At 39.6% G+C, this 26,651-nt stretch overlaps 1 protein-coding gene across 2 annotated transcripts in view; it reads left to right on the top strand.

The window, feature by feature from the left end:
* ascc3 (activating signal cointegrator 1 complex subunit 3) overlaps positions 1–26,651 on the top strand; it is a 387,895-nt gene that overhangs the window by 120,991 nt on the left and 240,253 nt on the right. For both annotated transcript variants that reach the window (XM_072250313.1, XM_072250317.1), the window contains exons 13-14: positions 5,182–5,253; positions 26,283–26,417. In XM_072250313.1, the coding sequence (XP_072106414.1) occupies positions 5,182–5,253; positions 26,283–26,417 (207 nt within the window). The remainder of the gene's footprint in view (positions 1–5,181; positions 5,254–26,282; positions 26,418–26,651) is intronic.

The following is a 26,651-nucleotide window of genomic DNA, read 5'->3' as shown; positions in this document are numbered from 1 at the left end:
GTATTAGGGCAAAAGAAATTGATGACTAAAGTGGAGTGGGAGCCATCTGAATAAGAATGATAGAGGCTAATGAATAACAAAAAATATAGAGCGATAGAGCAGTGAAAGAAGTGCATGGAGTAAAGCCATATCTAACATACAGAGAGGCTTTGCGGAAAGAGAAGCAGAATAAACGGTGTAGAGACAGTAAGGTAGAAGAGCTGAAATGTTTGTACCTCAATGCAAGAAGCATCAGGAACAAAGGTGGTGAACTGAGAGCTTGGGTACATACATGGAATTATGATGTAGTGGCCATTAGAGAGACTTGGCTGGCACCAGGGCAGGAATGGATTCTCAATATTCCTGGATTTCAGTGCTTTAAAAGGGATAGAGAGGGTGGAAAAAGGGGAGGAGGGGTGGCATTACTGGTCAGGGATAGTATTACAGCTACAGAAAGGGTGGGTAATGTAGCAGGATCCTCTTTTGAGTCAATATGGGTGGAAGTCAGGAACAGGAAGGGAGCAGTTACTCTACTGGGGGTATTCTATAGGCCTGCTGGTAGCAGCAGAGATACAGAGGAGCAGATTGGGAGGCAGATTTTGGAAAGGTGCAAAAATAACAGGGTTCTTATCATGGGTGACTTTAACTTCCCTAATATTGATTAACACCTGATTAGTTCCAAGGGTTTAGATGGGGCAGAATTTGTTAAGTGTGTCCAGGATGGATTCCTGTCACAGCATGTGGACAGGTCGACCGGGGGGAATGCCATACTAGATCTAGTACTAGGTAATGAACCGGGTCAGGTCACAGATCTCTCAGTGGGTGAGCATCTAGGGGACAGTGACCGCCGCTCCCTGGCCTTTATAATTATCATGGAAAAGGATAGAATCAAAGAGGACAGGAAAATTTTTAATTGGGGAAAGGCAAATTATGAGGCTATAAGGCTAGAACTTGCGGGTGTGAATTGGGATGATGTTTTTGCAGGGAAATGTACTATGGACATGTGGTCGATGTTTAGAGATCTCTTGCAGGATGTTAGGGATAAATTTGTCCTGGTGAGGAAGATAAAAAATGGTAGGGTGAAGGAACCATGGGTGACAAGTGAGGTGGAAAATCTAGTCAGGAGGAAGAAGGCAGCATACATGAGCTTTAGGAAGCAAGGATCAGCTGGGTCTATTGAGGAATATAGGGAAGAAAGAAAGGAGCTTAAGAAGGGGCTGAGAAGAGCAAGAAGGGGGCATGAGAAGGCCTTGGCGAGTAGAGTAAAGGAAAACCCCAAGGCATTCTTCAATTATGTGAAGAAAAAAAGGATGACAGGAGTGAAGGTAGGACCAATTAGAGATAAAGGTGGGAAGGTGTGCCTGGAGGCTGTGGAAGTGAGCGAGGTCCTCAATGAATACTTCTCTTCGGTATTCACCAATGAGAGGGAACTTGATGATGGTGAGGACAATATGAGTGAGGTTGATGTTCTGGAGCATGCTAATATTAAGGGAGAGTAGGTGTTGGAGTTGTTAAAATACATTAGGACAGATAAGTCCCCGGGGCCTGACGGAATATTCCCCAGGCTGCTCCACGAGGCGAGAGAAGAGATTGCTGAGCCTCTGGCTAGGATCTTTATGTCCTCGTTGTCCACGGGAATGGTACCGGAGGATTGGAGGGAGGTGAATGTGGTTCTCTTGTTCAAAAAAGGTAGTAGGGATAGTCCGGGTAATTATAGACCAGTGAGCCTTACGACTGTGGTGGGAAAGCTGTTGGAAAAGATTCTTAGAGATAGGATCTATAGGCATTTAGAGAATCATGGTCTGATCAGGGACAGTCAGCATGGCTTTGTGAAGGGCAGATCGTGTCTAACAAGCCTGATAGAGTTATTTGAGGAGGTGACCAGGCATATAGATGAGGGTAGTGCAGTGGATGTGATCTGTATGGATTTTAGTAAGGCATTTGACAAGGTTCCACACAGTAGGCTTATTCAGAAAGTTAGAAGGCATGGGATCCAGGGAAGTTTGGCCAGGTGGATTCAGAATTAGCTTGCCTGCAGAAGGCAGAGGGTGGTGGTGGAGGCAGTACATTCAGATTGGAGGATTGTGACGAGTGGTGTCCCACAAGGATCTGTTCTGGGACCTCTACTTTTCGTGATTTTTATTAACGACCTGGATGTTGGGGTAGAAGGGTGGGTTGGCAAGTTTGCAGATGACACAAAGGTTGGTGGTGTTGTAGATAGTGTAGAGGATTGTCAAAGATTGCAGAGAGACACTGATAGGATGCAGAAGTGGGCTGAGAAGTGACAGATGGAGTTCAACCCGGAGAAGTGTGAGGTGGTACACTTTGGAAGGACAAACTCCAAGGCAGAGTACAAAATAAATGGCAGGATACTTGGTAGTGTGGAGGAGCAGAGGGATCTCGGGGTACATGTCCACAGATCCCTGAAAGTTGCCTCATAGGTGGATAGGGTAGTTAAGAAAGCTTATGGGGTGTTAGCTTTCATAAGTCGAGGGATAGAATTTTAAGAGTCGCGATGTAATGATGCAGCTCTATAAAACTCTGATTAGGCCACACTTGGAGTATTGTGTCCAGTTCTGGTCACCTCACTATGGGAAGGATGTGGAAGTATTGGAAAGGGTACAGAGGAGATTTACCAGGATGCTGCCTGGTTTAGAAAGTATGCATTATGATCAGAGATTAAGGGAGCTAGGGCTTTACTCTTTGGAGAGAAGGAGGATGAGAGGAGACATGATAGAGGTGTACAAGATAATAAGAGGAATAGATAGAGTGGATAGCCAGCACCTCTTCCCCAGGGCACCACTGCTCAATACAAGAGGACATGGCTTTAAGGTAAGGGGTGGGAAGTTCAAGGGGGATATTAGAGGAAGGTTTTTTACTCAGAGTGTGGTTGGTGCGTGGAATGCACTGCCTGAGTCAGTGGTGGAGGCAGATACACTAGTGAAGTTTAAGAGACTACTAGACAGGTATATGGAGGAATTCTAAGGTGGGGGCTTATATGGGAGGCAGGGTTTGAGGGTCGGCACAACATTGTGGGCCAAAGGGCCTGTACTGTGCTGTACTATTCTATGTTCTATATAATGTGTCCCTTGTTACAAGGATTACCCCTTAATAATAATAATAATCAGATAAGCACAGAGAGAGTCTGTATTTACTGACAAGTACCTTTATTGACTCAGTTCACAAGCAATGAATTTACGCAACTAAATAGCTGTGTACACACCCAGAACGTTTCCCTAACCCTCCAAGGAAAGGTAATATCCAGGGAAAAAGCGCCATGCTGGCCAGGTGTTCCTTGTGGTCCGTTGTGATCTTCACGTGTCTGACATGGGGTCCTCCACCTTCACGGTAGTTGGTCTCCAGAGAGTTGTCACTGGCTGTGCTCCCAAAATCCTTCATTCTTACTCCTTAACAGCTCAATCTCTGGCAACATACACAAAATGCTGGAGGAACTCGGCCTGATGAAGGGTCTCGCCCTAAAACATCGACTGTTTACTCTTTTCCATAGATGCTGCCTGGCTAACTGAATTCCTCCAGCATTGTGTGCATGTTGCTCAGATTGCCAGCATGTGCGGTTTTTCTCGTTTTTGTACAGATCAATCTCTGATATTTCAGTTTTGTTGGCTCAAGGTTATCTGACTGACCTGTGTCAAATCTCATTGGGTGTAGCCCAGGGTACAAGCAGTATTGTTTCATGGCTTTCAACTTTGTGCCTTAGGTGACTTGTTTTGTTCTATTCATTTCTGACCTGTCAAACCGGTCACCCAGACAGAGAACTCAGATGACAAGATTACCTCTGCAAACCTGTCATGTTATACAATAAAATGCTTCTTACTTGAGAATGGGTAAACCTAAATCTTATTCAGCAGATCATTAGCAGAAACTCCTTGTCCATATTTTCAATTGCTCTGATTAAACTAACCCTGAGCAAGAATCAGTTTATCAAACAGTTGGTAAAATGGCAGCTACAAGAACAGTCTCACAAAATGGTCACATTCATTCTTGTTCACTGATTCTAGTTCTTTCTGGCCAATATCCTGTAAATAGAGGTTATCAGGAAAGGCAAAAATAAATCAGAAGTCTGGAAATGTGCGATAAAAAAGCTAATTATCCAATTGTGTTGAATTCTTTGAATCCTTTGTAATATGACTATACAGCACCGTGAAACTAGGTTCACCTAGGCACCTAATTTGTTTGCCATGGTGGACACAAGTCTTCAGATGATACAGCAGTCTCTCTTTGTCTAGCGTCTAAACCATTGCCCAAAACTCTGGTGATAATCTGCATGCCTCATTGATGTGAGCATGCAATCCCAGTGCCTGTTTCACAGACTAATGGCAGCATATGAAACAATATTGAACTTCATGAGGCAATTTTAATCTGATTTATAGGGTAAGCTATCTTAGAAGTTGAGAGGTAAGCTAGAAAGCATCATATTGAATAATATCCTGTTTTGACTATTGAAGAGAAAAATTTTACAGGATAGGTTAAGTTAAAATTCTTTCATGTTTGCAGAAGTTACTTAACTTCCCATATAATGCTGCTATCTTCGCATCAGTTTACTGGATCTGAGAAACAAACAAAAGAAGATGCAGTTTTCAAGTTCCTTTTATGAGATTCCCAAGTACTTTAGATCAATAAGGTAGTTTTTGAGTATTGTTGCTCACTTAATATAGAAAGTGAACTTCAAATTCCTGGAAGCCACCAGCCTTGTTTGATACCATATAGCATGTGAATGAAACTTCATTTTATGCCAAATAGTATACTTTTAATATTTTTCAAAGGGGAGCAAAGCTAATTTGCTTTTGGTCTGCAAAACTGAACAAACATAGAACATAGAAATCTATAGCACATTACAGACCCTTCAGCCCACAATGTTGAGCCAACCATGTAACCTACTCTAGAAACTGCCTAGAATTTCTCTAGCACATAGCCCTCTATTTTTCTAAGCTCCATGTACTTATCTAAGAGACTCTTTTTCTATAACGGAGGAGACAAAAATATAAAGTAAATTACTTGTCTGTTAATCTCTCTTCAAATCAAATCCATAATATGTCAGTCCTCTGCCTGATGGATGCCATCCTGATGACTGTGAGAATTATTTCTCTTTTTGTTACCTTTGTCCCCCACATTGGAAACAGGCAGGACAGATACAATGTTCTATTTATTTGAAACCACATAATTTATTTCCTTGATTTATAGATGCAACAACTGCGTGATATGGAAGAAGTATGTTATGAGAAGGTACTGGAAAAACTGAAGGAAGGCCACCAGGTAAATTTTTTTTTTCCGGTAATTTTTCTTTGTGTTTGTGTGCTTAAGATGACAATTTATCATTTTGTAGGTATTAGATCAATTCTGAATTTTTTCCAGATTTTTTTTCAGAAAATGTAACAATATTGACATGTTTATAAAATAACTTGTTTGTCTTACAGCAACATTTATACATTGCCAAAGCAGAAAGCAAAACCAATTATCATTTATTACCATGGACTACTGCATTCTCTTTTGACTAATATTTTTATGCACATATTTAGAACATGGTAAATATGATGATGCAGAAAGTTAAAGATCAATGATACATTCCCATCTGGAGAGTGGTTAAATCTAAATTAGTCCAAATTGACTTGTAATGAAACTACCTTTAATATTGAGATAAATATGAGCATTTATGCTAAGTTTGTTTGGAAGTTCCATCTGTTTGAAGTGTCTCAGTTCATGCTGAGAAGGCAGATCATTCCCATTCATGCTGTAGGTGTCTGTTTCATGCTCAGAGTTTCATTTTAGTTGTGTACATACATCTATTGATGCTTCTGGACACATCTTCAGTGATGTTCCTGGAATCATCGGGTGTTTCGGGTCTTTCAGCATCATACAACCTCCTTCAGGTGACCCAGCCGGGGCTGATCAGACCCCAACTTGTGTCCAGATGGCTAACTACTTATGACTCCATGGCTGCCCTCTTTTGAGCCACAGCCATCTTGAGGTCCTCTCTGCCACATAGGTGGTACTGCGATGGCTCTCCTCTTCCTCTCTCCCTCGATGCCCAAGATGCTGAAGGTTCTAACTAAAGAATGGGCTACGAATCCCCTACAACCAACCTCCACTGGGAGACACCTCGCTCTCCATCCAGCCTGCTGACAGTTGCTGACCAGTCCTGACAATAATTGTTGTCATGGCTTGCAGCTTCCTATCAACCCCTCCCTTTGCCGTTGCCTCCAGAATTTGGTTAACATCTTCATCAAACTTCTTCCACAGTGAAGTCATGTTCGCTGCAGGCCATTTGATCGGCCTCCTGTTAGACTTCATGTTAGAGGGATTAGTTTGCAACACTTGGAGGTTCCGGGCACTATGGGGTGACTCTAATTATGGACCAGAAATTGTGTAAAGTGTAATGTGGAAACAAAAATCTTGATTGATTCTTCTGTGAATGGGTGATAAAGTTTACTTTTTTAAGCATTTCAGTTGCATTACAATATTAAAAACATAGGTTAGGAAATAATTTGCTGATACGCAATTCACTATGTTAAAAATGAATGATAGATTATCAGTAGGGATTATTCTTCCCCAGGCAATCAGTTGTCCTTAACAAATGATTCCACTTTTTAAAGTTTTATGTACTTCAAACTGGTGTCTCCAGCTTCATTTTCATAGCAATAAAAATGCTATTCGGTTAGAAGTGAATTTAATTTGGTGTAGAGCAAAGTTGTAACTTTCGGCCTTATTGACGCATGAGAAATTTGACCCCTGACGTTTAATTAGGATTTTTATTTATGCTATATTTGTGCTTCCAGAAATGCTCATTTCTAGACTTACAACGTGATTTGCAACCTGTTTCATCTAAAACAATTGCTAGCTTTTACTAATGTTATTAGTAAATAATAATATACTAATAAAATATATAGCATACCTTTTAAAAAAAAATGTGTTAATATAAGAACATTACAATGCCTATTGTCACCACTGATGTCAAAGGCTACACTACCAGCTCATTTGTATGGGCCCTACAGATAGCAGTGGTGCTAGGGCACCTGTATAAGGATATGATTGCCCAGAAAGTATTCAACAACTGTTTTATTAACTTACACTGGCATATATATTCAAAATATTTCTCATTCCAGTATTGTGTTATGGGTGATTTATGGAATACTGGTAACTGTTAATTACTGCAGCGTACAATAATCAACCAGGCTGTTAAATAATTTAACTCAAATTCAAGGCATTCTAAAATGCTCTACAGCATGCTGTATAAAACCCTGGTAATACAGGTACTGCTTTGATAGAGTTAAATTAGAAGCCAATGTACAGTATATGCATTATGTTCACACAAATTATAATGAAGCAGGTAACATCAACAATTAGTTGATTATTATTGAACATCAGCTTGAACAGCAGAACTCTGCTAATATTCTTCAAATCCCTTGTGATCTTTTGAATTTACTTGTGAAGGTATATCATATAATCCCTTTGGTTTGAAGGTGGAGGAGAACACTCCTACCATGATGAAGAATTATAGGACATTTATGAAAGGCAGAATCTCTGACATGCAGTAATTCTTTAGTATGATGTTGATATGTTACAATAGACTCTATGCTCACGTCTTTGGAATGCAGCTTCAATCTGTGATCATCTCATTTGGAGACAAGATTCAGCAAAAGCTGAATTGGATTTTTGTGGATCACAGTCTCAGATAGGTCCTTTAAGTGGGCAGAGTATAGAAGCAGGAAAATGAATAATTGAGCCCAAACTTGTTTACATTATTTTGTTGAATTATGAACATTGTTAATGGTTGAAAACTGGGAACTATGACCCCTGCTCTCTGATCCCCAAGTGGAATCATATGAAAGGACAAGCAGTACACAAAAAACATGCACCTGAAAATTTGAATAAAATTATAGTTTTGCTGCAGGTAATTATTTTGTGACTGGAACATGATTTAAATGAGAGGATGAAGTTCATTTTCTTCTCTCTAGTATCTTGCAACATTTTTGTATTCCTAACTTTTGGATAAGGGTGTACATTGCTTCCATGCACTCAAAGGTAATAATTCTAGATGAAGCACAAATTTTAATAATTACTTATGCATGGAGTCACTGCAATGTTTTGAGTTGAAAGTCTCCTTGAATCCGTCCCCACTCTTTTCCTGTCCTTGCTCCTATGAAAAATTCCCTAAGATCTATCACTTCAATTAACATTGTGAGGATTGGTAATTGACTAGGAGATTGGAAAAGCTTTAGAAGCCAGTAAAATGAGATGAAAATAAGCAAGCAAGAAATACAATACCATTTACCAGGCTCATCTATATGTACATAATTGCGGAGACTAGAGCTTGGGTAAATGTTTACTGGGGATTCAATAATTGGGAATAAGGAGAAGGCAAAGTATCTGGGAAGAAGGCACTAAAATAATCTTACCCTTTAGAGAAAATGCAGTGAGGTTGTGAATTAGAGTTTGTGGATGACACAGAAGGTGATGCTGTGAAACAAAGAAGGTTATCTAAGGCGAGAAGAGGACATGAATCAGAAGATTTTATGGCATATGAAATGATGCATTTTGTGAAGTCAAGCATTTATTTGAGATTCACAGTAACAAAACACACAAAATGCTGGAAGAACTCAGCAGATCAGGCAGCATCAATGGAAATGAATAAACAGTTGGCATTTTGTCTGGGACCCTTCTTCAGGACTGATAAGGAACGGGGAAGATGCCAGAAAAAAAGGTGGAGGTAGGGGAAGGAGGTGAGCGGAAGGTGATGGGGGAAACCAGGTGGGTGGGAAAGGAAAAAGACTGGAGAAGAGGGGATTTGAGAGGAGAGGAGAGTGGAGCATAGGAGGAAGGAAAAGAGGAAGAGGGGACTCAGGGGGAAGTGATAGGCATGTGAAAAGAGGTAAAAGGCCAGAGAGGGGAATAGAGGAAGATAGGAGGGATAGAGGAAGAGGAACCTTATGCTATAAGTTTTGAACGTAGTAGGTAGATAGTTTGCTGAAGAAGGACAGTGGTATTGTTGCCTTCGTAGTTCAGCTGCACATAGAATATATGAATTGGCATGATGTGTTGCAACTTCAGTAAACATTGGTTAAGCCACACTTGGTATATTGTGTGCACTTCTGGTTGTCACACTTTTAGAAAGATATGGTTTTGCTAGCGAGTGCAAAGGAGATTCACCAGAATGTTTCCAGGATTGGAAGACCTTAATATGGGGAGAAACTGGATAGGCAGTGTTTGTTGGAGCGAAGGTGGCTGAGGAATGACCTGATAGAGGTATGTATGGGGCATAGGTAAAGGAGATGGTCAGAATCATTTTTCCATGGAAAGGGTATGAAAAACAAATTATTTGGGTAGGTTTAAGATGGATTTGAGGGGAAAGATTTTTTTCAACACGGAGCATGGTTGATATCTGGAACTCGCTGCCAGAGAAAGGGGTGTGGTCAGATATGATCACTGTATTTAAGAGATATTTGGACAGATAGTTAAATAGGCAAGCCACAGGAGAATTTGACTTCTGGGAAAATGATGGATTAATGAAGATGGACACAAAGGTTGGCATGAATATGATGGACAGAAGGGCCCACTTCAGTGCTGCACAACTCTGACTCTGAAAGTAACAAGACCAATGACAGGTGCCCTGGCCTGCCTCCTGGAGTCTTACAAGACGTAGGTATAGATAGTGTACGCATTGATTATTTTCGTCCAAAATTATGTAGATTCTGGAAAATTCACAACTGATTAGAAAAATGCAGACGTTCCACTCAAGAAATGAGGGAGGTCAGGCCAGAACTTTAAAATCAAGCTGATAATTTACCAGAACTTACAGATCAGTTGACTCATTAAATATGTCATTGGAAAATGCTGCAATCTATTATTTAGGGCAGAACATTGAGGAAGTCTTAATTCAAAGAAGCTGTCAAAATGGTTTTATTTAAGGAAAATGATGTTTGACCGTAATGAGTTTGTTTGATGATGTAATGAGCTGAGTGAATAAAATGAACCGGTAAGTTAAGTGTGTTTGGATTTCCAAATGGCATTTTATTAGATGTCACAAGATAAAACACTCATAGTTTTAGGGGTTGGATGGGAGGCAGAATTAATACGGATGTGCATTTTGCTAACGGAAAACAATGAATCAGGATGAACAGGTCATTTTCAGTTTGGTAATCTGCAACAAATGGTGTATCATAGGGATCAATTTTACAGTATCAACTAGTTAGAAATAACATTAATGACTTAATCATAGGCTCGGTCCATTCATATGGTTTAAGGTAATGGCACGATTTTGCTGAAGGATATAAGATTGAGGTTTGACATGGCAGGTGCTGAGATGTTTCCACATGGGGAGAACTTGGAATCTGGGGCATAATTTCAGAAAAAGGAAGTTGCCCGTTTGATTCAGATACAGGTGAATCTCTTTTCTCAATAGGGCTCTGAATCTTTGGCATGCTTTCTCTCAAGGAGCTGTGGAGCTCCTGCAGAATTTTGTATATGTCAGTGATAAATACAAAATGGAAACAGGTTTTTGGTGTGTAGAGTAGTCAAGGCTTATAGGAACAGCCAGAAAAGAAGGGGGAAAGAAAGCAAAAATTAGACGAGCCATAGAATTAGTGAATGGCTTGAAGAGTTGTAAGGAACTTTACAGCTCCTGTTGTTTTTTGTTCTTCAGTTTTTGATTCTCTGTCCCAACAATGCATATGCCTGAATAATGTTCTTATTCAGTGCTTTGGGATTATTTTACTCCTTCACCAGTGTGATATAAATGGGTTATTATTACTTTTGAAATTAAAAGCTTGTACATTTTCTGCATTTGGTCGGCAGTCAACAAAGGAATATTTTTATATACTAAAACATTTGTTCATTTAGTAGCCAAACAAGTCTAACAAGGTCAGAAATCATAACCTGTTTATAAATCTTCATTTTATTTGGGCATATAGTTGTACTTGTTTTTCGTCTTAATTTCTGTTTAATTGCTTGATGTATTCTCTGCACACTGCAATATGATTCTGAAGTACAATGACGTTTAACTGAAATATAGAAACCATAGAAACTACAGCACAGAAACAGGCCCTTTGGCCCTTCTTGGCTGTGCCAAACCATTTTCTGCCTAGTCCCACTGACCTGCACACGGACCATATCCCTCCATACACCTCCCATCCATGTATCTGTCCAATTTATTCTTAAATGTTAAAAAAGAACCCGCATTTACCACCTCGTCTGGCAGCTCATTCCATACTCCCACCACTCTCTGTGTGAAGAAGCCCCCCACAATGTTCCCTTTAAACTTTTCCCCCCTCACCCTTAACCCATGTCCTCTGGTTTTTTTCTCCCCTTGCCTCAGTGGAAAAAGCCTGCTTGTATTCACTCTATCTATACCCATCATAATTTTATATACCTCTATCAAATCTCCCCTCATTCTTCTACGCTCCAGGGAATAAAGTCCCAACCTATTCAACCTTTCTCTGTAACTGAATTTCTCAAGTCCTGGCAACATCCTTGTAAACCTTCTCTGTGCTCTTTCAACCTTATTTATATCCTTCCTGTAATTTGGTGACCAAAACTGAACACGATACTCCAGATTCGGCCTCACCAATGCCTTATACAACCTCATCATAACATTCCAGCTCTTATACTCAGTACTTCGATTAATAAAGGCCAATATACCAAAAGCTCTCTTTATGACCCTATCTACCTGTGACGGCACTTTTAGGGAATTTTGTATCTGTATTCTCAGATCCCTCTGTTCCACTTTGTTTTATTGTCCTTATTTCATATTTTGTATTTAGTGTACATTAAGTGGCACTTTGAATGACTTCACCTGCTTCACAATTTATTTTATTTTATAGAATGGTTTTGCAGTATATTTATAAATGTCATTTTAGAAAATGCATTATAATATGAAACCTGTTTTCTAATTTTATGGAGAATAGGTGTTGAGACAGATGAGGCTTCTAGTTTCTTTGCGCTGAAATAGTACTAAGAGGGAACACTGAGCTTTGAGTAGTTGGAAGGGTGTAGACATTTGGGATGACAGATGGATATTGTCTCTTTTACTGTTGATTTTTCAAGTCCTACTGTGAAAAATTTTCACCTCTGTTTGGCTTTTGGGAAATTAAAACTGACTATTCAGTCATTAATTTTGATCTGTCTGCTGGAACTAATGAGACAGCTTGTTTGAGCCTTCAGTTTGAATTAACAGTTGGATGTACGTTTGTACAATGTTATCATCTATGTGTTGCCCTCATCCTCCTGAGTTGCTTGTTGAAGGCAGCTGCAGGTAATCATGACAATAATATATGACGATGACCTACAATGTCTTTATTTTCAAGTTCTCTTGTGGTGCTTCGGTTCAAACAATTGGTGAAATAGTAAAGCAGAAGTGCTGAGAGTAGCTCCATTATATCATACAAATAATGCTGATTGGATATCATCTTAGAACTTTTATTTCTTCTGTTACATTAGGTAGCTAATCTAATCTGAACATAATTTTGAAGGAGGGATTTCAAAACTTGTAACCACAAAGCATGCATGATCAATAATCAATATTTACTTTTGAAGTTCTTGCCTTTTCGTGGATTCTCTTTTTGTGTCAATTTTTTTTACAGCAACATATTCTAAAATAATAAATGACATTTATATATAGCCAATTTAAAAGCAATGCTGTTGCTAATTGTGCCATTAATACCAACACACAAAATACCAACTGTTCACTTTCTTAATAAAATTCTTTTTTTTTTAACCATGCAATAAGTCTTAACATTGCTTTCCTGCTTTCTCTTCATGGCCCTCAATTCATTTCTTTTTTAAATGTCTGTCAGTCAGCATCAAGATTCTGCAAGTTAAGTGTAGGTCCAATCTACACAATCTTTCTTTATGTGTCACTTTTTTGGCACCTGGAACCTAATAATTCTACTCTGCATTGCTTCCAATGAAGTATATTGTTCCTTAAATATGAAGATGAAATTTGTGTACTCATGGTTTGGTCTTGCCACCGCTCTGTAAATTAAGAAGACCATTAGTCTTTCTAAAGACATGCTGTGTTAACCCTTTGTGTTTGATACATATAGCCTCTAAATCTCATTGTACTCCAATGTTTTGTATCTTCCCTGCTTTTATCTAAGAATTATTTTATCATTTTGTTTTACAAATTTGATATTCTTACATTTTACTACTTCATATATTTCTTTCTGTTAATGTTTCAATCTCTCAGTCAATCTATCTATCTTCCTTGTAGGCACTTTTAGGGCTTCTCAAGATTTACGAGCTAATCTATCTTTGTATCATCACAAATGTGACTACAATACACTTTCTGTTTTCATCCAAATCATTGAAAAAGATTATCTAGTTGAAACACCAGCACTGATCCTTGTGCATCTCACTAGCTACTGGTTCACAAGGAATCCTGTAAATGTCAGCAGACACAAGTCCCAGGTCATCTTTGACCTACACAAGCTATGACTTGAGCTTTCTTACGGGTTTGTGGGTAGTATTAATCCAGTATTTCTTCAGGATTCTGTCGATCCTTCCAGAAACCATGCAAATATTCCCTGTGAATGTGGAGCAGCATATATTGGCCAGGTGGGACACATGGTGGAAATGCATATCAAGGAACGTAGGCCATATGATTGACTTTGACAGCACAAAACTACTGTGCCAGGCCAATGGCTTTTAAACCACCTGGTAAAGGAAGCCATATTGAAATAAAGCTAGAGGGAAAGAATTTTAATAAAGACAAAAGTCTCACTCTAAGTAAGAACTGGAATTTGATCATAAACGAGGTGAGAGAGCGGAAGCCTGATTGGATGAGGATTAACCAATCCGGAGGGTGGACGACAGGAATTTAAATACCATTGGACTAGACTTACTGAGATATCATCCCTGAAAGGGCTCGCAGAGTTTGACAACGAAACATCGGTTATAATTGATACCTCTACCTGGCTGGAAGCCTGAGAAGAGTTTATTTGTTATATACGCTGGTTTCATTATGGGTGTAATTTCTGGAATACAATCAGCCTCATGTTCTAGTGAAGAATAGGAGGAAAGGGCAAATGTGTGGCCAAAGATTGAGTGCATGAAAGAGGGTGATGAGGATCTCTTCTGGGGCAGAGGTGCCTTGTCCAAGAGGGATAGGTTGCAACTGAACTGGAGGAGGTCAGTAGTCTGGCAGGGAGCTACTCAGATGAATCTCAATTTGTTTGGCAGGGATATGCAACCCAAAGTAGTAGACTAGCAGATAGATACTTTATTGATCTCAAAGGAAATTACAGTGTCACTGTAGCATTACAAGTGTACAGATATACAAATATTAGAAGAGAAGTAAGAAAGAATAAAAAATAAGTTACTGCAAACAGAGTGGGTTATCACGTCCCTGGGTATAGGTTGACTCATTATAGAGCCTAATGACCGAGGGTAAGAATGACCTCATATAGTGCTCTTTGGAGCAGTGCAGTTATCTTACTCTATTACTGTTCAGCCAAGGTGGCATGCAGAAGGTGAGAAGCATTGTCCAGAATTGCCGGGATTTTCCATCAGGTCGTTTGTTCTACCTCAGCCTCCAGTGTTTCTAGTTTGACTCCTATAACAGAGCCAGTCTTTCTAATCAGCTGAAACAAATATAGCACTTAAGGTGAGTAGACAGAGATTGAGGAAGGCCTGAAAGGATAAACTGATTTTTTTAATGTAGGAAACCTACAGGTGAGGCAAATGAACTCAGGACACCCCAGTGTGTGGGATTGTGATATTGTAGCTGTTACAGAAACATGATTGAGGGGTGGGCAGGATTGACAGCTCCATGTTCCAGAGTACAGATTCAACAGGTATGTACACACACGCGTGTGAGTACACACACACGTCCTATCTCACCCTTCGCTCCAAATTATGCACCCCTGCCATATATCCTTGCCTCTTGCACACATCTCTTGCTCGTAGGAACCTCCTCCATCTTGGAACTTGTTTTTCTTTTTAAACTACATCACCCATCATTCCCTTTCATTGGCATAGAGATAACTTTTGTCTGGGTATCTGAGAATCTTGTCTGTGCTAATGGTGCTGTGTAAAAAGCTTTCATTATATGTGGAAAGAAATCAAATTCAGCATGTTAAAATGCTGCCTGTAGACTTTAAATTATTGTTTGAAGTGGAGCAATTTATGTGTCACTATGCTAGAGGCAGGATTGAACTTAAAAATGATGAGAAGAAATTTAATAACTCAGCTTGTAAGTCTGAATCAACTTCTGCTTTCTAAATTACTTTTGCTATTTGCATAACATTATGTGAAGAATTTGGTTAGTGAGAAATGACAATACTGACAAATTGCTTGACGAGACCATTTATCCAACCAAAAATGGAGTTCTGCATTAATATATCATTCCAGCTGTTTTCTGGTTAATATATTGAATAGTAAAATGTGCTGAACCATTGAGTAGAACCATATATTCTTTGTTATAAATCAGTTCCGTGCTTTGCTGCTTGTTGTAACTTCTAATCTAAGACAATCATTTTGTTAAAAGATGTAAATAAAAATGATCTTGTTATTTTTACTTAAGTAAAATATGAATATGGAAAAAAAGTTATCAAATTTATATGTCATACCAACTTAAAGCCGAAAGAATTCTGTAATTCCTAAACAGTTAATGGTGATTGAGGAATTTAGTAGGTGCAAGCAAATGTCTTACAACTCCATTTTACATTAAACTGAATTGTCAAATCCAAACCAGAAGAAAGCAGGAGGTGCCAAAAATAAACATGCATCTTGATTATGCAACAAATCAGTACTTTCTTTGTGATGCTGTGGTGTGGAATTATAACATTGTGTTACTGGCAGCATAGTGGTACAGCGAGTTGAGCTATTCCCCCAAAGTTCCAGTGACCCAGGTTCAACCCTGACCTCTGGTGCAATGTGGAGTTTGTACATTTTCTTTCTGATTGTTTAGGTTTCCTACAAGTGAATTGGTTTGCTTCCATATTACAATAATGTAGTTGGATGGTTATTTGGCCCCAGTTAATTGCCCTTAGTTTATAGATAAATGCTAGAATCTGGCTGTAATTGATAGGAACGTGGGGAGAATAAAATGGGATTAGTGCAGGATTAGTTTAAATGAGTGGTTGATTATTAGCATGAACTCAGTGTGTCATGTGGCCTATTTCTGTGCTGTTTGACTCTAAACGATAATGTGCTGACCTTACTTATGGAGTTGCAGAGAATAAATGTTGGATATTTAAGTATTCGCCTGCATTTGTAACATAAACTGATAATACGGATTTGAAGTAAGATTTTATCTAATCCATTATCTAATCTTTTATCTAAAATTAAATTTAATTTGGCCCTAGACATAGTTTTTAAAGTGCTAGAATCAAGATCACCTGTACTTCAAAATGCTGACTGTGGTATATAATATGCAAGTAAGAGGCTGAGCATCAAGCCACCATTATCCTTGAACTAAAATATATAAGGGCTTGTACCCAATATATGCAAGATTAATTTGCCCCTGTTGCATGATACATTCTTTTTACTCAGGACAATTTAATCTGCTTTGTTCTTTTTCAAATACAGAGAATAGTTCCAGAGAGCATTATGACCAGATCATAATGGGAGGCTAGAGGATTGGGAAGCTTTTTAAAAACTTGCAGAATGAACCTAAGTAGGTCATTAGGAAGGAAAGGATGAATTTTGAAAGGAAGCTGCCGACTAATATCAAAGAAGATACTACAAGCTTTTTTAAGTATATAAAGGGTAAAAGAGAGTTGAGGGTAGATATAGGACCAATAAAAAATGGCGCTGGAGATATTGTAATGAGTGAGAGACGCAGAGATGTCAGAGGAACTGAATGCATATTTTACATCAGTCTTCACAGTGGAAGACATCTGCAGTATACCAGACATTCAAGAGTGTCAGGGTAGTGAAGTTTGTGCAGTGAAAATTACGACTGAGAAGGTGCTCAGGAAGCTTAATGGCCTGAGGGTGGATAAATCTCCTGGACTTGATGGAATGCACCCTTGGGTTCAGAAGAAAGTAGCTGGGGAGATTACAGAGGCATTAACAGTAATCTTTCGAGAATCGATAGATTTTGGCATTGTACTGGAAGACTGGATGACTACTCCACTATTTAAGAAGGGTGGGAGGCAGCAGAAAGGAAACTGTAGACCTGTTAGCCTGACATCAGTGGTTGGGAAGTTGTTGGAATCGATTGTTAGGGATGAGATTACGGAATACCTGGAGGCACATGACAAGATAGGCCAAAGCCAGCATGGTTTCCTGAAAGGAAAATCCTGCCTGACTACCCTACTGCAATTCTTTGAGGAAATTACAAGCAGGGTGGATAAAGGAGATGCAGTAGATGTGGTGTACTTCAATTTTCAGAAGGCCTTTGACAAGGTACTGCTCATGAGGCTGCTTAGCAAGATAAGAGCCCATGGAATTACAGGGGAGTTACTAGCATAGGTGGAGTATTGGCTGATTGGCAGAAAATAAAGAGTGAGAATGAAGGGATCCTATTCTGGCTGGTTTCCGATTACCATTGGAGATTCACGGGTCGGTGTAGGGACCGCTGCTTTTTACGATGTATGTCAATGATTTGGACTATGGGATTAATGGATTTGTGGCTGAATTTGCTGATGATACAAAGGTAGGTGGAGGAGCAGGTAGTGTTGAGGAAACAGAGAGCCTGCAGAGAGACTTAGATAGTTTAGGACAATGGACAAAGAAGTGGCAAATGAAATACAATGTTGGAAAGTCTATGGTCATGTACTTTGGTGGAAGAAATAAATGAGCAGACTATTATTTAGATGGGGAGAGAATTCAAAATGCAGAGATGCAAAGGGACTTGGGAGTCCTTGTGCAGGATACCCTAAAGGTTAACATCCAGGTTGAGTCGGTGGTGAAGAAGGCGAATGCAATGTTGACATTCATTTCTAGAGGTACAGAATATAAGAGCAGGGATGTGATGTTGAGGTTCTATAAGGCACTGGTGAGACCACACTTGGAGTATTGTATACAGTTTTGGGCTCCTTATTTTAGAAACGATATACTGACATTGAAGAGGGTTCAGAGAAGATTCATGAGAATGATTCCAGGAACGAAAGGGTTACCATATGAGGAACGTCTGGCAGCTTTTGTGCTGTATTCCCTGGAGTTCAGGAGAATGAGGGGGAATCTCATAGAAACATTCTGAACGTTAAAAGGCCTGAACAGGTTACCATATGGCAAAGTTATTTCCCATGGTAGGGGAATCTAGGACAAGAGGGTATGACTTCAGGATTGAAGAACGTCCATTTAGAACAGAGATGCAGAGACGTTACTTTAGTCAGAGGGTGATAAATCTGTGGAATTTGTTGCCATGAGCAGCTGTGGAGGCCAAGTCTTTGGGTGCATTTAAGGCAAAGATAGGTAGGTTCTTGATTAGCCAAGGCATCAAAGGGTATGGGGAGAAGGCAGGGGAATTGGAATGACTGGATGAATTGGAGCAGCCCATGGTTGAATGGTGGAGCAGACTCAATGAGCCGAATGGCCTAATTCTGCTCCTATATCTTATGGTCTTATCATGTAAGCCTGGTTCTGTTCTCAGAATGCAGCAGCAAGGTCTGGATGATGGCTGGACCTTGAGAATGCTCTGCTTTGAAATGCCTTTTTAAAAAAACACGTTAATTAAGAAGACATAAACCTGCTTTGAATAATAGAACTTGTTAGGGTAAACCATGTTAAGGTTGAAACAGAAGGGACTGCAGCTGCTGAAATTTGGAGCAGCACAGACTAGATGAAGGGTCTCAACCTGGAACATCGACTGTCCATTTCTGTCCATAGGTACTGCCTGACCTGCTGAGTTCTTCTTGAGTTTTTTGTGTTGGTTTAAAGAGTCTTTTTTAGTCTTCCTCTTTGCTTCACAACCTCATTCAGAACTGAAATCAGTGGTGTCTCATATTTTACTTCAGGCCTTTCAGTAAGTCTGGAACTTAGTGTGCTTGATTGTACGCAATGTGAAATATAGTACTTTACTTTCGAAAGCTGAATGCTGGTAGGTCCAGTCAGAACTGTCTCTACAATTCAGCTGGAGGACTTAAATTTTTTATTAAGTATGTATACTTAATTCACAAGTGTTTTGTGAGGCAGCTGATTTCTGAATTCTGTCTTAATGTGACGCTGCATGCTGAATGCTCTTTCTATATCACAATTAGAATTTGGCAGCACCAAAAGCAGCTTCATCGACTGGCAGAGCTCTTTGAATCTCAACTGCCCTGTGCTCACAAATTTTACCTTGGACAGCTTCCCCCAGAACTCATCAACTGGCAAACTTTTCTATTGCCCACCATGGACAATAGAAAAGTCACTGTTGCAAACAGTGCAGTGAGCAACACTGTCATTATTTTTGACCCCTATTAGGCAGGGGTACACTTTAGTGTAGTCTGGGGTGAAGTACGTTTTATATTTTCTTTTTTTTTTCGCATCGAGAATCCCGGATGGCCTTTTGCCTCCCTGGTGCCAAGGTCCGCGATATCTCAGATTGTGTCCTCAGTATTCTCAAGAGGGAGGGTGAGCAGCCAGATGTTGTGGTCCATGTAGGGACCAATGACGTGGGTAGGAAGAGTGAGGAGGTTCTCAAAGGTGAGTTTAGAGAGTTAGGTGCCAAGTTAAAGAACAGGACCTCCAGGATAGCAATCTCAGGATTGCTACCAGTGCCATGTGCAGGCGGGTTTAGAAATAAGAAGATAGCGCAGATCAACATGCGGCTGAAGACGTGGTGCAGGCGGGAGAGCTTCAGATTTATAGATAATTGGGCAGTTTTCCAGGGAAGGCGGGACCTGTTCCAGTGGGATTGTTTACATCTGAACTGCAGGTAGGGTTGCTAGAGAGGCTCCAGTGGATTTAAACTAGATACAAGGGGGGAAAGGGAACCAGAGTTTCGGAACAGATGTAGGGGAGAAGGAAAAAAAAGGTGATAGTAAAGTTGTTTGTGCCGTTGGTGCTAAACAGAGAGTAAGAGGTGGAAAATTTCTTAAGTGCATTTATTATAATGCTAGGAGCATTGTAAGAAAGGTGGATGAGCTTAGAGCATGGATTGATACCTGCAAGTATAATGTTGTAGCTATTCAGGAAACATGGTTGCAGGAGAGGTATGATTGGCAACTAAATATTCCTGGATTTTGTTGCTTCGGGTGTGATAGAATCGGAGGGACAAGAGGGGGAGGTGTTGCATTGCTTGTCAGAGAAAATATTGCAGTGGTGCTCTAGTAGGATAGATTAGAGGGCTTATCTGGAGAGGCTATTTGGGTGGAATTGAGGAATGGGAAAGGTGTAGTAACACTTGTAGGGGTGTATTATAGACCACCTAATGGGGAGCAAGAATTGGAGAAACTTTAAGGAGATACGAAAGGATTTAGAAGGAGTGGATTGGGACAGTTTGTTTTATGGGAAGGATGTAATAGAGAAATGGAGGTCATTTAAAGGTGAAATTTTGAGGGTACAGAATCTTTATGTTCCTGTTAGGTTGAAAGGAAAGGTTAAAAGTTTGAGAGAACCATAGTTTTCAAGGGATATTGGAAACTTGGTTCGGAAAAAGAGAGATATCTACAATAAATGTAGGCAGCATGGAGTAAATGAGCTGCTTGAGGAATATAAAGAATGTAAAAAGAATCTTAAGAAAGAAATTAGAAAAGCTAAAAGAAGATACGAGGTTGCTTTGGCAAGTAAGGTGAAAATAAATCCAAAGGGTTTCTACAGTTATATTAATAGCAAAAGGATAGTGAAGGATAAAATTGATCCTTTAGAGAATCAGAGTGGACAGCTATGTGTGGAACCAAAAGAGATGAGGGAGATTTTGAACAACTTCTTTTCTTCGGTATTCACTAAGGATATTGAATTGTGTAAGATAAGGGAAACAAATAGGGAAGTTATGGAAACCATGATGATTAAAGAAGAGGAAGTATTGGCGCTTTAAAGGAATATAAAAGTGGATAAGTCTCCGGGTCCTGACAGGATATTGCCTAGGACCTTGAGGGAAGTTAGTGTAGAAGTAGCAGGGGCACTGACAGAAATATTTCAAATGTCATTAGAAATAGGGATAGTGCCGGAGGATTGGCGTATTGCTCATGTTGTTCCATTGTTTAAAAAGGGTTCTAAGAGTAAACCTAACAATTATCGGCCTGTAAGTTTGACGTCAGTAGTGGGTAAATTAATGGAAAGTATTCTTAGAGATGATATATATAATTATCTGGATAGACAGGGTCTTACTGAATTTTTTGAAGAGGTTACTAGGAAAGTTGACGAGGAAAAAGCGGTGGATGTTGTCTATATGGACTTCAGTAAGGCCTTTGATAAGATTCCACAGGGAAGGTTAGTTAGGAAGGAAGGTTCAATCGTTAGGTATTAATATTGAAGTAGTAAAATGGATTCAACAGTGGCTGGATGGGAGATGCCAGAGAGTAGTGGTGGATAACTGTTTTTCAGGTTGGAGGCCGGTGACTAGTGGTGTGCCTCAGGGATCTGTTCTGGGTCCAGTGTTGTTTGTCATATACATTAATGATCTGGATGACGGGTGGTAAATTGGATTAGTAAGTATGCGGATGATTCTAAGATAGGCGATGTTGTGGATAATGAAGTAGGCTTTCAAAGCTTGCAGAGAGATTTGGGCCAGTTAGAAGAGTGGGCTGAAAGATGGCAGATGGAGTTTAATGCTGATAAGTGTGAGGTGCTACATTTTGGGAGGACTAATCAAAATAGGACATACATGGTAAATGGTAAGGCATTGAAGAATGCAGTAGAACAGAGGGACCTAGGAATAATGGTGCATAGTTCCCTGAAGGTGGAATCTCATGTGGATAGGGTGGTGAAGAAAACTTTTGGTATCCTGGCCTTCATAAATCAAAACATTGAGTATAGGAGTTGGGATATAATGTTAAAATTGTACAAGGCATTAGTGAGGCCAAATTTGGAGTATTGTGTACAGTTCTGGTCACCGAATTATGGGAAAGATGTCAACAAAATAGAGAGAGTACAGAGAAGATTTACCAGAATGTTACCTGGGTTTCATCACCTAAGTTACAGAGAAAGGTTGAACAAGTTAGGTCTTTATTCTTTGGAGCATAGAAGGTTGAGGGGGGACTTGATAGAGGTATTTAAAATTATGAGGGGGAATAGATAGAGTTGACGTGAATAGGCTTTTTCCATTGAGAGTAGGGGAGATTCAAGCAAGAGGACATTAGTTGAGAGTTAGGGGGCAAAAGTTTAGGGGTAACATGAGGGGGAACTTCTTTACTCAGAGAGTGGTAGCTGTGTGGAACGAGCTTCCAGTAGAAATGGTAGAGGCAGGTTCGATATTGTAATTTAAAGTTAAATTGGATAGGTATATGGACAGGAAAGGAATGGAGGGTTATGGGCTGAGTGCAGGTCGGTGGGACTAGGTGAGAGTAAGCATTCAGCATGGACTAGAAGGGCTGAGATGGCCTGTTTCTGTGCTGTAATTTTTGTATGGTTATATGGAACACTCTGCCATGGTGCTGCAGGACACTAAACTGGACTGATGGACAATGGTGTGAGCAGAATTATCTGCAGCTTAATGTGGAAAAAACTAAGGAGCTGGTGGTAGATCTGAGGAGAGCTAAGGTACTGGTGAACCCTGTTTCCATCCGGGGGTCAGTGTGGACATGGAGGATTACAAATACCTGGGGATACGAATTGACAATAAACTGGACTAGTCAAAGAACACTGAGGCTGTCTACAAGAAGGGTCAGAGCCGTCTCTATTTCCTGAGGAGACTGAGGTCCTTTAACATCTGCCAGACGATGCTGAGGATGTTCTACGGGTCTGTGGTAGCCAGTGCGATCATGTTTGCTGTTGTGTGCTGGGGGCAGCAGGCTGAGCGTAGCAGACACCAACAGAATCAACAAACTCATACATAAGGCCAGTGATATTGTGGGGATGGAATTGGACTCTCTCACAGTGGTGTCTGAAAAGAGGATGCTGTCCAAGTTGCATGCCATCTTGGTCAATGTCTCCCATTCACTACATAATGTACTGGGTGGGCACAGGAGTACATTCAGCCAGAGACTCATTCCACCGAGATGTACACAGAGCATCATAGGAAGTCATTCCTGCCTGTGGCCATCAAACTTTACAACTCCTCCCTTGGAGGGTCAGACACCCTGAGCCAATAGGCTGGTCCTGGACTTATTTCCTGGCATAATTTACATATTACTATTTAATTATTTATGGTTTTATTACTATTTAATTATGGTGCAACTGTAATGAAAACCAATTTCCTCCAGGATCAATAAAGTATGACTATGACTATAATGAAAGAGAGAGAGAGGTCGACTGTAAAGCCCGCCCACAGAAAAAACTGATAGGTTTACTTGGCACAAAGAAAGACCAATCAGGATGCTCTCTCTGTCACTCTCGCTACATCTGTGTATGTGTGTCCCTCCCCCCTCCCCTTTCCCTCCCCCTCCCCTTTCCCTCCCCTCTCCCCCTACCCCTCCCCTCCTCCCTCCCCACCCCCCCAGCTTGCTCTCAAAAAAATCAATTTCCAGGATACTGTATATAATTTGCAGGCGTCAGGGAGCCACTATCAATATACAGGAGGCTTCCGGGAGAGGTGGGATGTTTGTAATAATATCAAGTATCTGCTTATTTAAAATCAGTCCTGAATGTAACAATTTCTGTAGTGGAGGAAAAATGCTTAAGATTTCAGTCTTTTAATTCCTAATACCTGTGCATGTCAACTTGACCTAATATGATGGGTCTAGTTCTGTTTAAAGCACCGATAAATGCTTTTAAAACTGATATTAATTTAGGCCCAGCTGCAACATTGGTAAGTGATGTGACAACTATTCTGCAAAACTCCTTAATTTTAACCTGGATAATTTAAAATGGATGAGTATTTTGGTACTCCCAACTTACATTATTGTACAAATAGTAAGAGGAAAAACTGGTAAACTTAGTTGATTATCAAAGCCACTAATGAGAGAAATGCCTTGAGCTGTAAGTAATGATAATGGAAATGTTTTGAGGAATTATTGAGTCACAAGGAAGCTAGTTGTTTCAGAAAAATAAGATAATTATCTGAGGTATGTGCCCAGGAGGAAGGGAAATGTGGTAATACACACTTCTGCGATTAAGGATTGGGTCAAATGGTCCTAATCTACCGTTATGTATCGTGTTGTAGTTAGAGTGTTGCTGCTGTACAGCCTTCAAATCTGCTCAAGCAACCAGTTAAACATGTGTCTATTAAAGATCAGCAGAACTCATTAAAATTTGTAGACTTGATTTTTCTTTCATGATAAAACTCTGTTGATGTATTCCTAGTCGTAACCTTTGTAGTGAATGTACTTTTAAGTCTTCAACTTATTTGCCAGCATCTTCAGAAGAGCCTCTTTTATTTCAAGGCATTCAGCATGGGAGAGAGGGAACTTCGAATCAGACCTTGAGAGGCCTGCGTCGGGCATTTTCATGCCTTACAAGATGCAGATTGGAAATCTGTGTGGGGCACCACTCCTCGCACAGACACTACAGCAATGTGTAGTTAAGTGCCTTGCTCAAGGACACAAACACGCTGCCGTAGCTGAGGCGTGAACCTTCAGATCACTAGACAAACACCTTAACCACTTGGCCACGTACCCAACATAGGAATTAAATATTTTATTCCTGACAAAGGGTCTCGGCCTGAAACGTCGACTGCACCTCTTCCTAGAGATGCTGCCTGGCCTGCTGCGTTCACCAGCAACTTTGATGTGTGTTGCTTGAATTTCCAGCATCTGCAGAATTCCTGTTGTTTGCGTTTTTAAATATTTTATTCAACTGTTTTAACCAAGGTTTTAATAACCAATCATTGAAGTGTATTGACTATTTAAATATTTAATAATTATAATCTATTTTGATACCTTTATAGTAATGTCTTGTTTTCATAGTGATGTCTTGCAATCTTTAGTATGTGTGCATTGAAACTCAGTTATAATCTTACAGTGTTTGTTACCTGATTAATTAAAAATTATCCAGCATATTTCCAATTTACTGAATGCAAGATATCTGTGGTGTTGCAGGATGTTATCTGGCTATAAGGCAATATGTCCAATTCATCATGGCCAATCTCAAATGACTCATATGGATGCTAAAAGATGATCAACATATTGTGGTCAACTACACAAAATTTATTGCAAAATTTATTGCAACATCTTGCTTTGGCATATTCTTAATGAAAAAAAAACACAGTTAAACCTGAAAAGGGTCATCCACAGGAGATGGATATGATCATTGCATTTTAATGATATATATGTTAAATTCCAAGTCTCTGGACCTTCACTGTTTCCAACTATTTGCTATTTACAAAGCACTCCTTTCTGTTCTTTAAAGGTCCAAAGTAATTTGCCCATTTGATTTGTTATCTCTTGTGCAATTGTGTCTTCAACAAATTTGGATATACAATTTTCTATTAACACTACCTTGAGTCACTTATTATAATGTAGAGTAGCGCTGTTCTAAATGTGAATTCTCCCAGGGCCTTATTTATCTTTATCTGAGTAATTGGAAATCACAAATAATCATATTTGTTCTGCCGATTGCTAACCCTAACCTGTAAATAGCCTTCTATTTGATATGCTTCAACTTTAGCTTATTGTATCTTATGAATATTTTTATGTTTTGTTCATTTAAACACAATTCTGTTTCCAAGACAAAGAACTGGAGGTTTTAGCATGTCTACTAATTGGGAATCTATTAAGACTATTGATTTATTCCTTTCCACTGAATCTCATGTTGAAATGACAGGTTGGCTGCTTCATTGTTATTTTATTTTATGAGCGGTTATTAAGCAAGTCTATTTAGAACCCATGTGAGGATTTGAGAAAGAAGCACTTTGCAGATTCAGCATGTGATATGCAATAGCCATCTAGAGTGGCTTCATCTTAGTTCACTTGCATGGAAATTGAAAGAATGATGCCTGTGTGCTGCAGATAATGGAAGTCCAAAATTAAGGAAAAAAATGCAGAAATGCTGTATAGGCAAACAAAGCAAATGTTCCAGGTCAATGGGCTTTCATCAGAGCTGAGTATTGTACAGTGATGACTGTGATAACTTCACATGTTACAATGAAGGGTTTTCCCCCTCTACATTGCCAAAAAAGCCACATATAAGGTGAAAATAATAAATGAAAAAAGTAATAAATATCTGATTAATTCGTTTTGTATTAATCACAAAAAATAGAATACTTAATGCTGCCTGACCAGCAGTGTATTTACATTTTCTGTTTTTGTTTGAAATAGAATACAAACATGTTTCTTTATTATGTTTTTTACAGAGTTTTGTATAATTATTCTGATGTTTGTTTTCAGGTTATGGTATTTGTGCATGCAAGGAACTCAACTGTACGTACAGCCATGGCCCTTCAGGAGATGGCAAAAAACAGGGGTGAGATCATGTACTTCGAGCCAAACCAAAGTGCGGACTACGGTTCCGCAGAGAAACAGGTATGCTTGTGACAGAACTTTCAACCAGGAGGGTGCATTTGTGCATTTCCTGGGAAATTCTCACTGAACTGAAGCAGAACACCTTAACACTAATCTGCAACAGTTTTTGCAAAAGTGGGGATTAATGGCATGTGAATATTTTTCAGGTCAGGTGAAGAATAAATAACTGTACCCCAGTGGTTGTTAATAGCATCATTATATTTTAGCTACATTTTAAATCATGGCCTTTGATTT

Source organism: Mobula birostris, chromosome 2 (assembly GCF_030028105.1).
Source record: "Mobula birostris isolate sMobBir1 chromosome 2, sMobBir1.hap1, whole genome shotgun sequence".
In the NCBI taxonomy this organism is placed as follows: Eukaryota; Metazoa; Chordata; class Chondrichthyes; order Myliobatiformes; family Myliobatidae; genus Mobula; species Mobula birostris.
The sequence above is the reverse complement of the archived record's forward strand: the minus strand, read 5'-3'. Positions and strand labels throughout refer to the sequence as shown.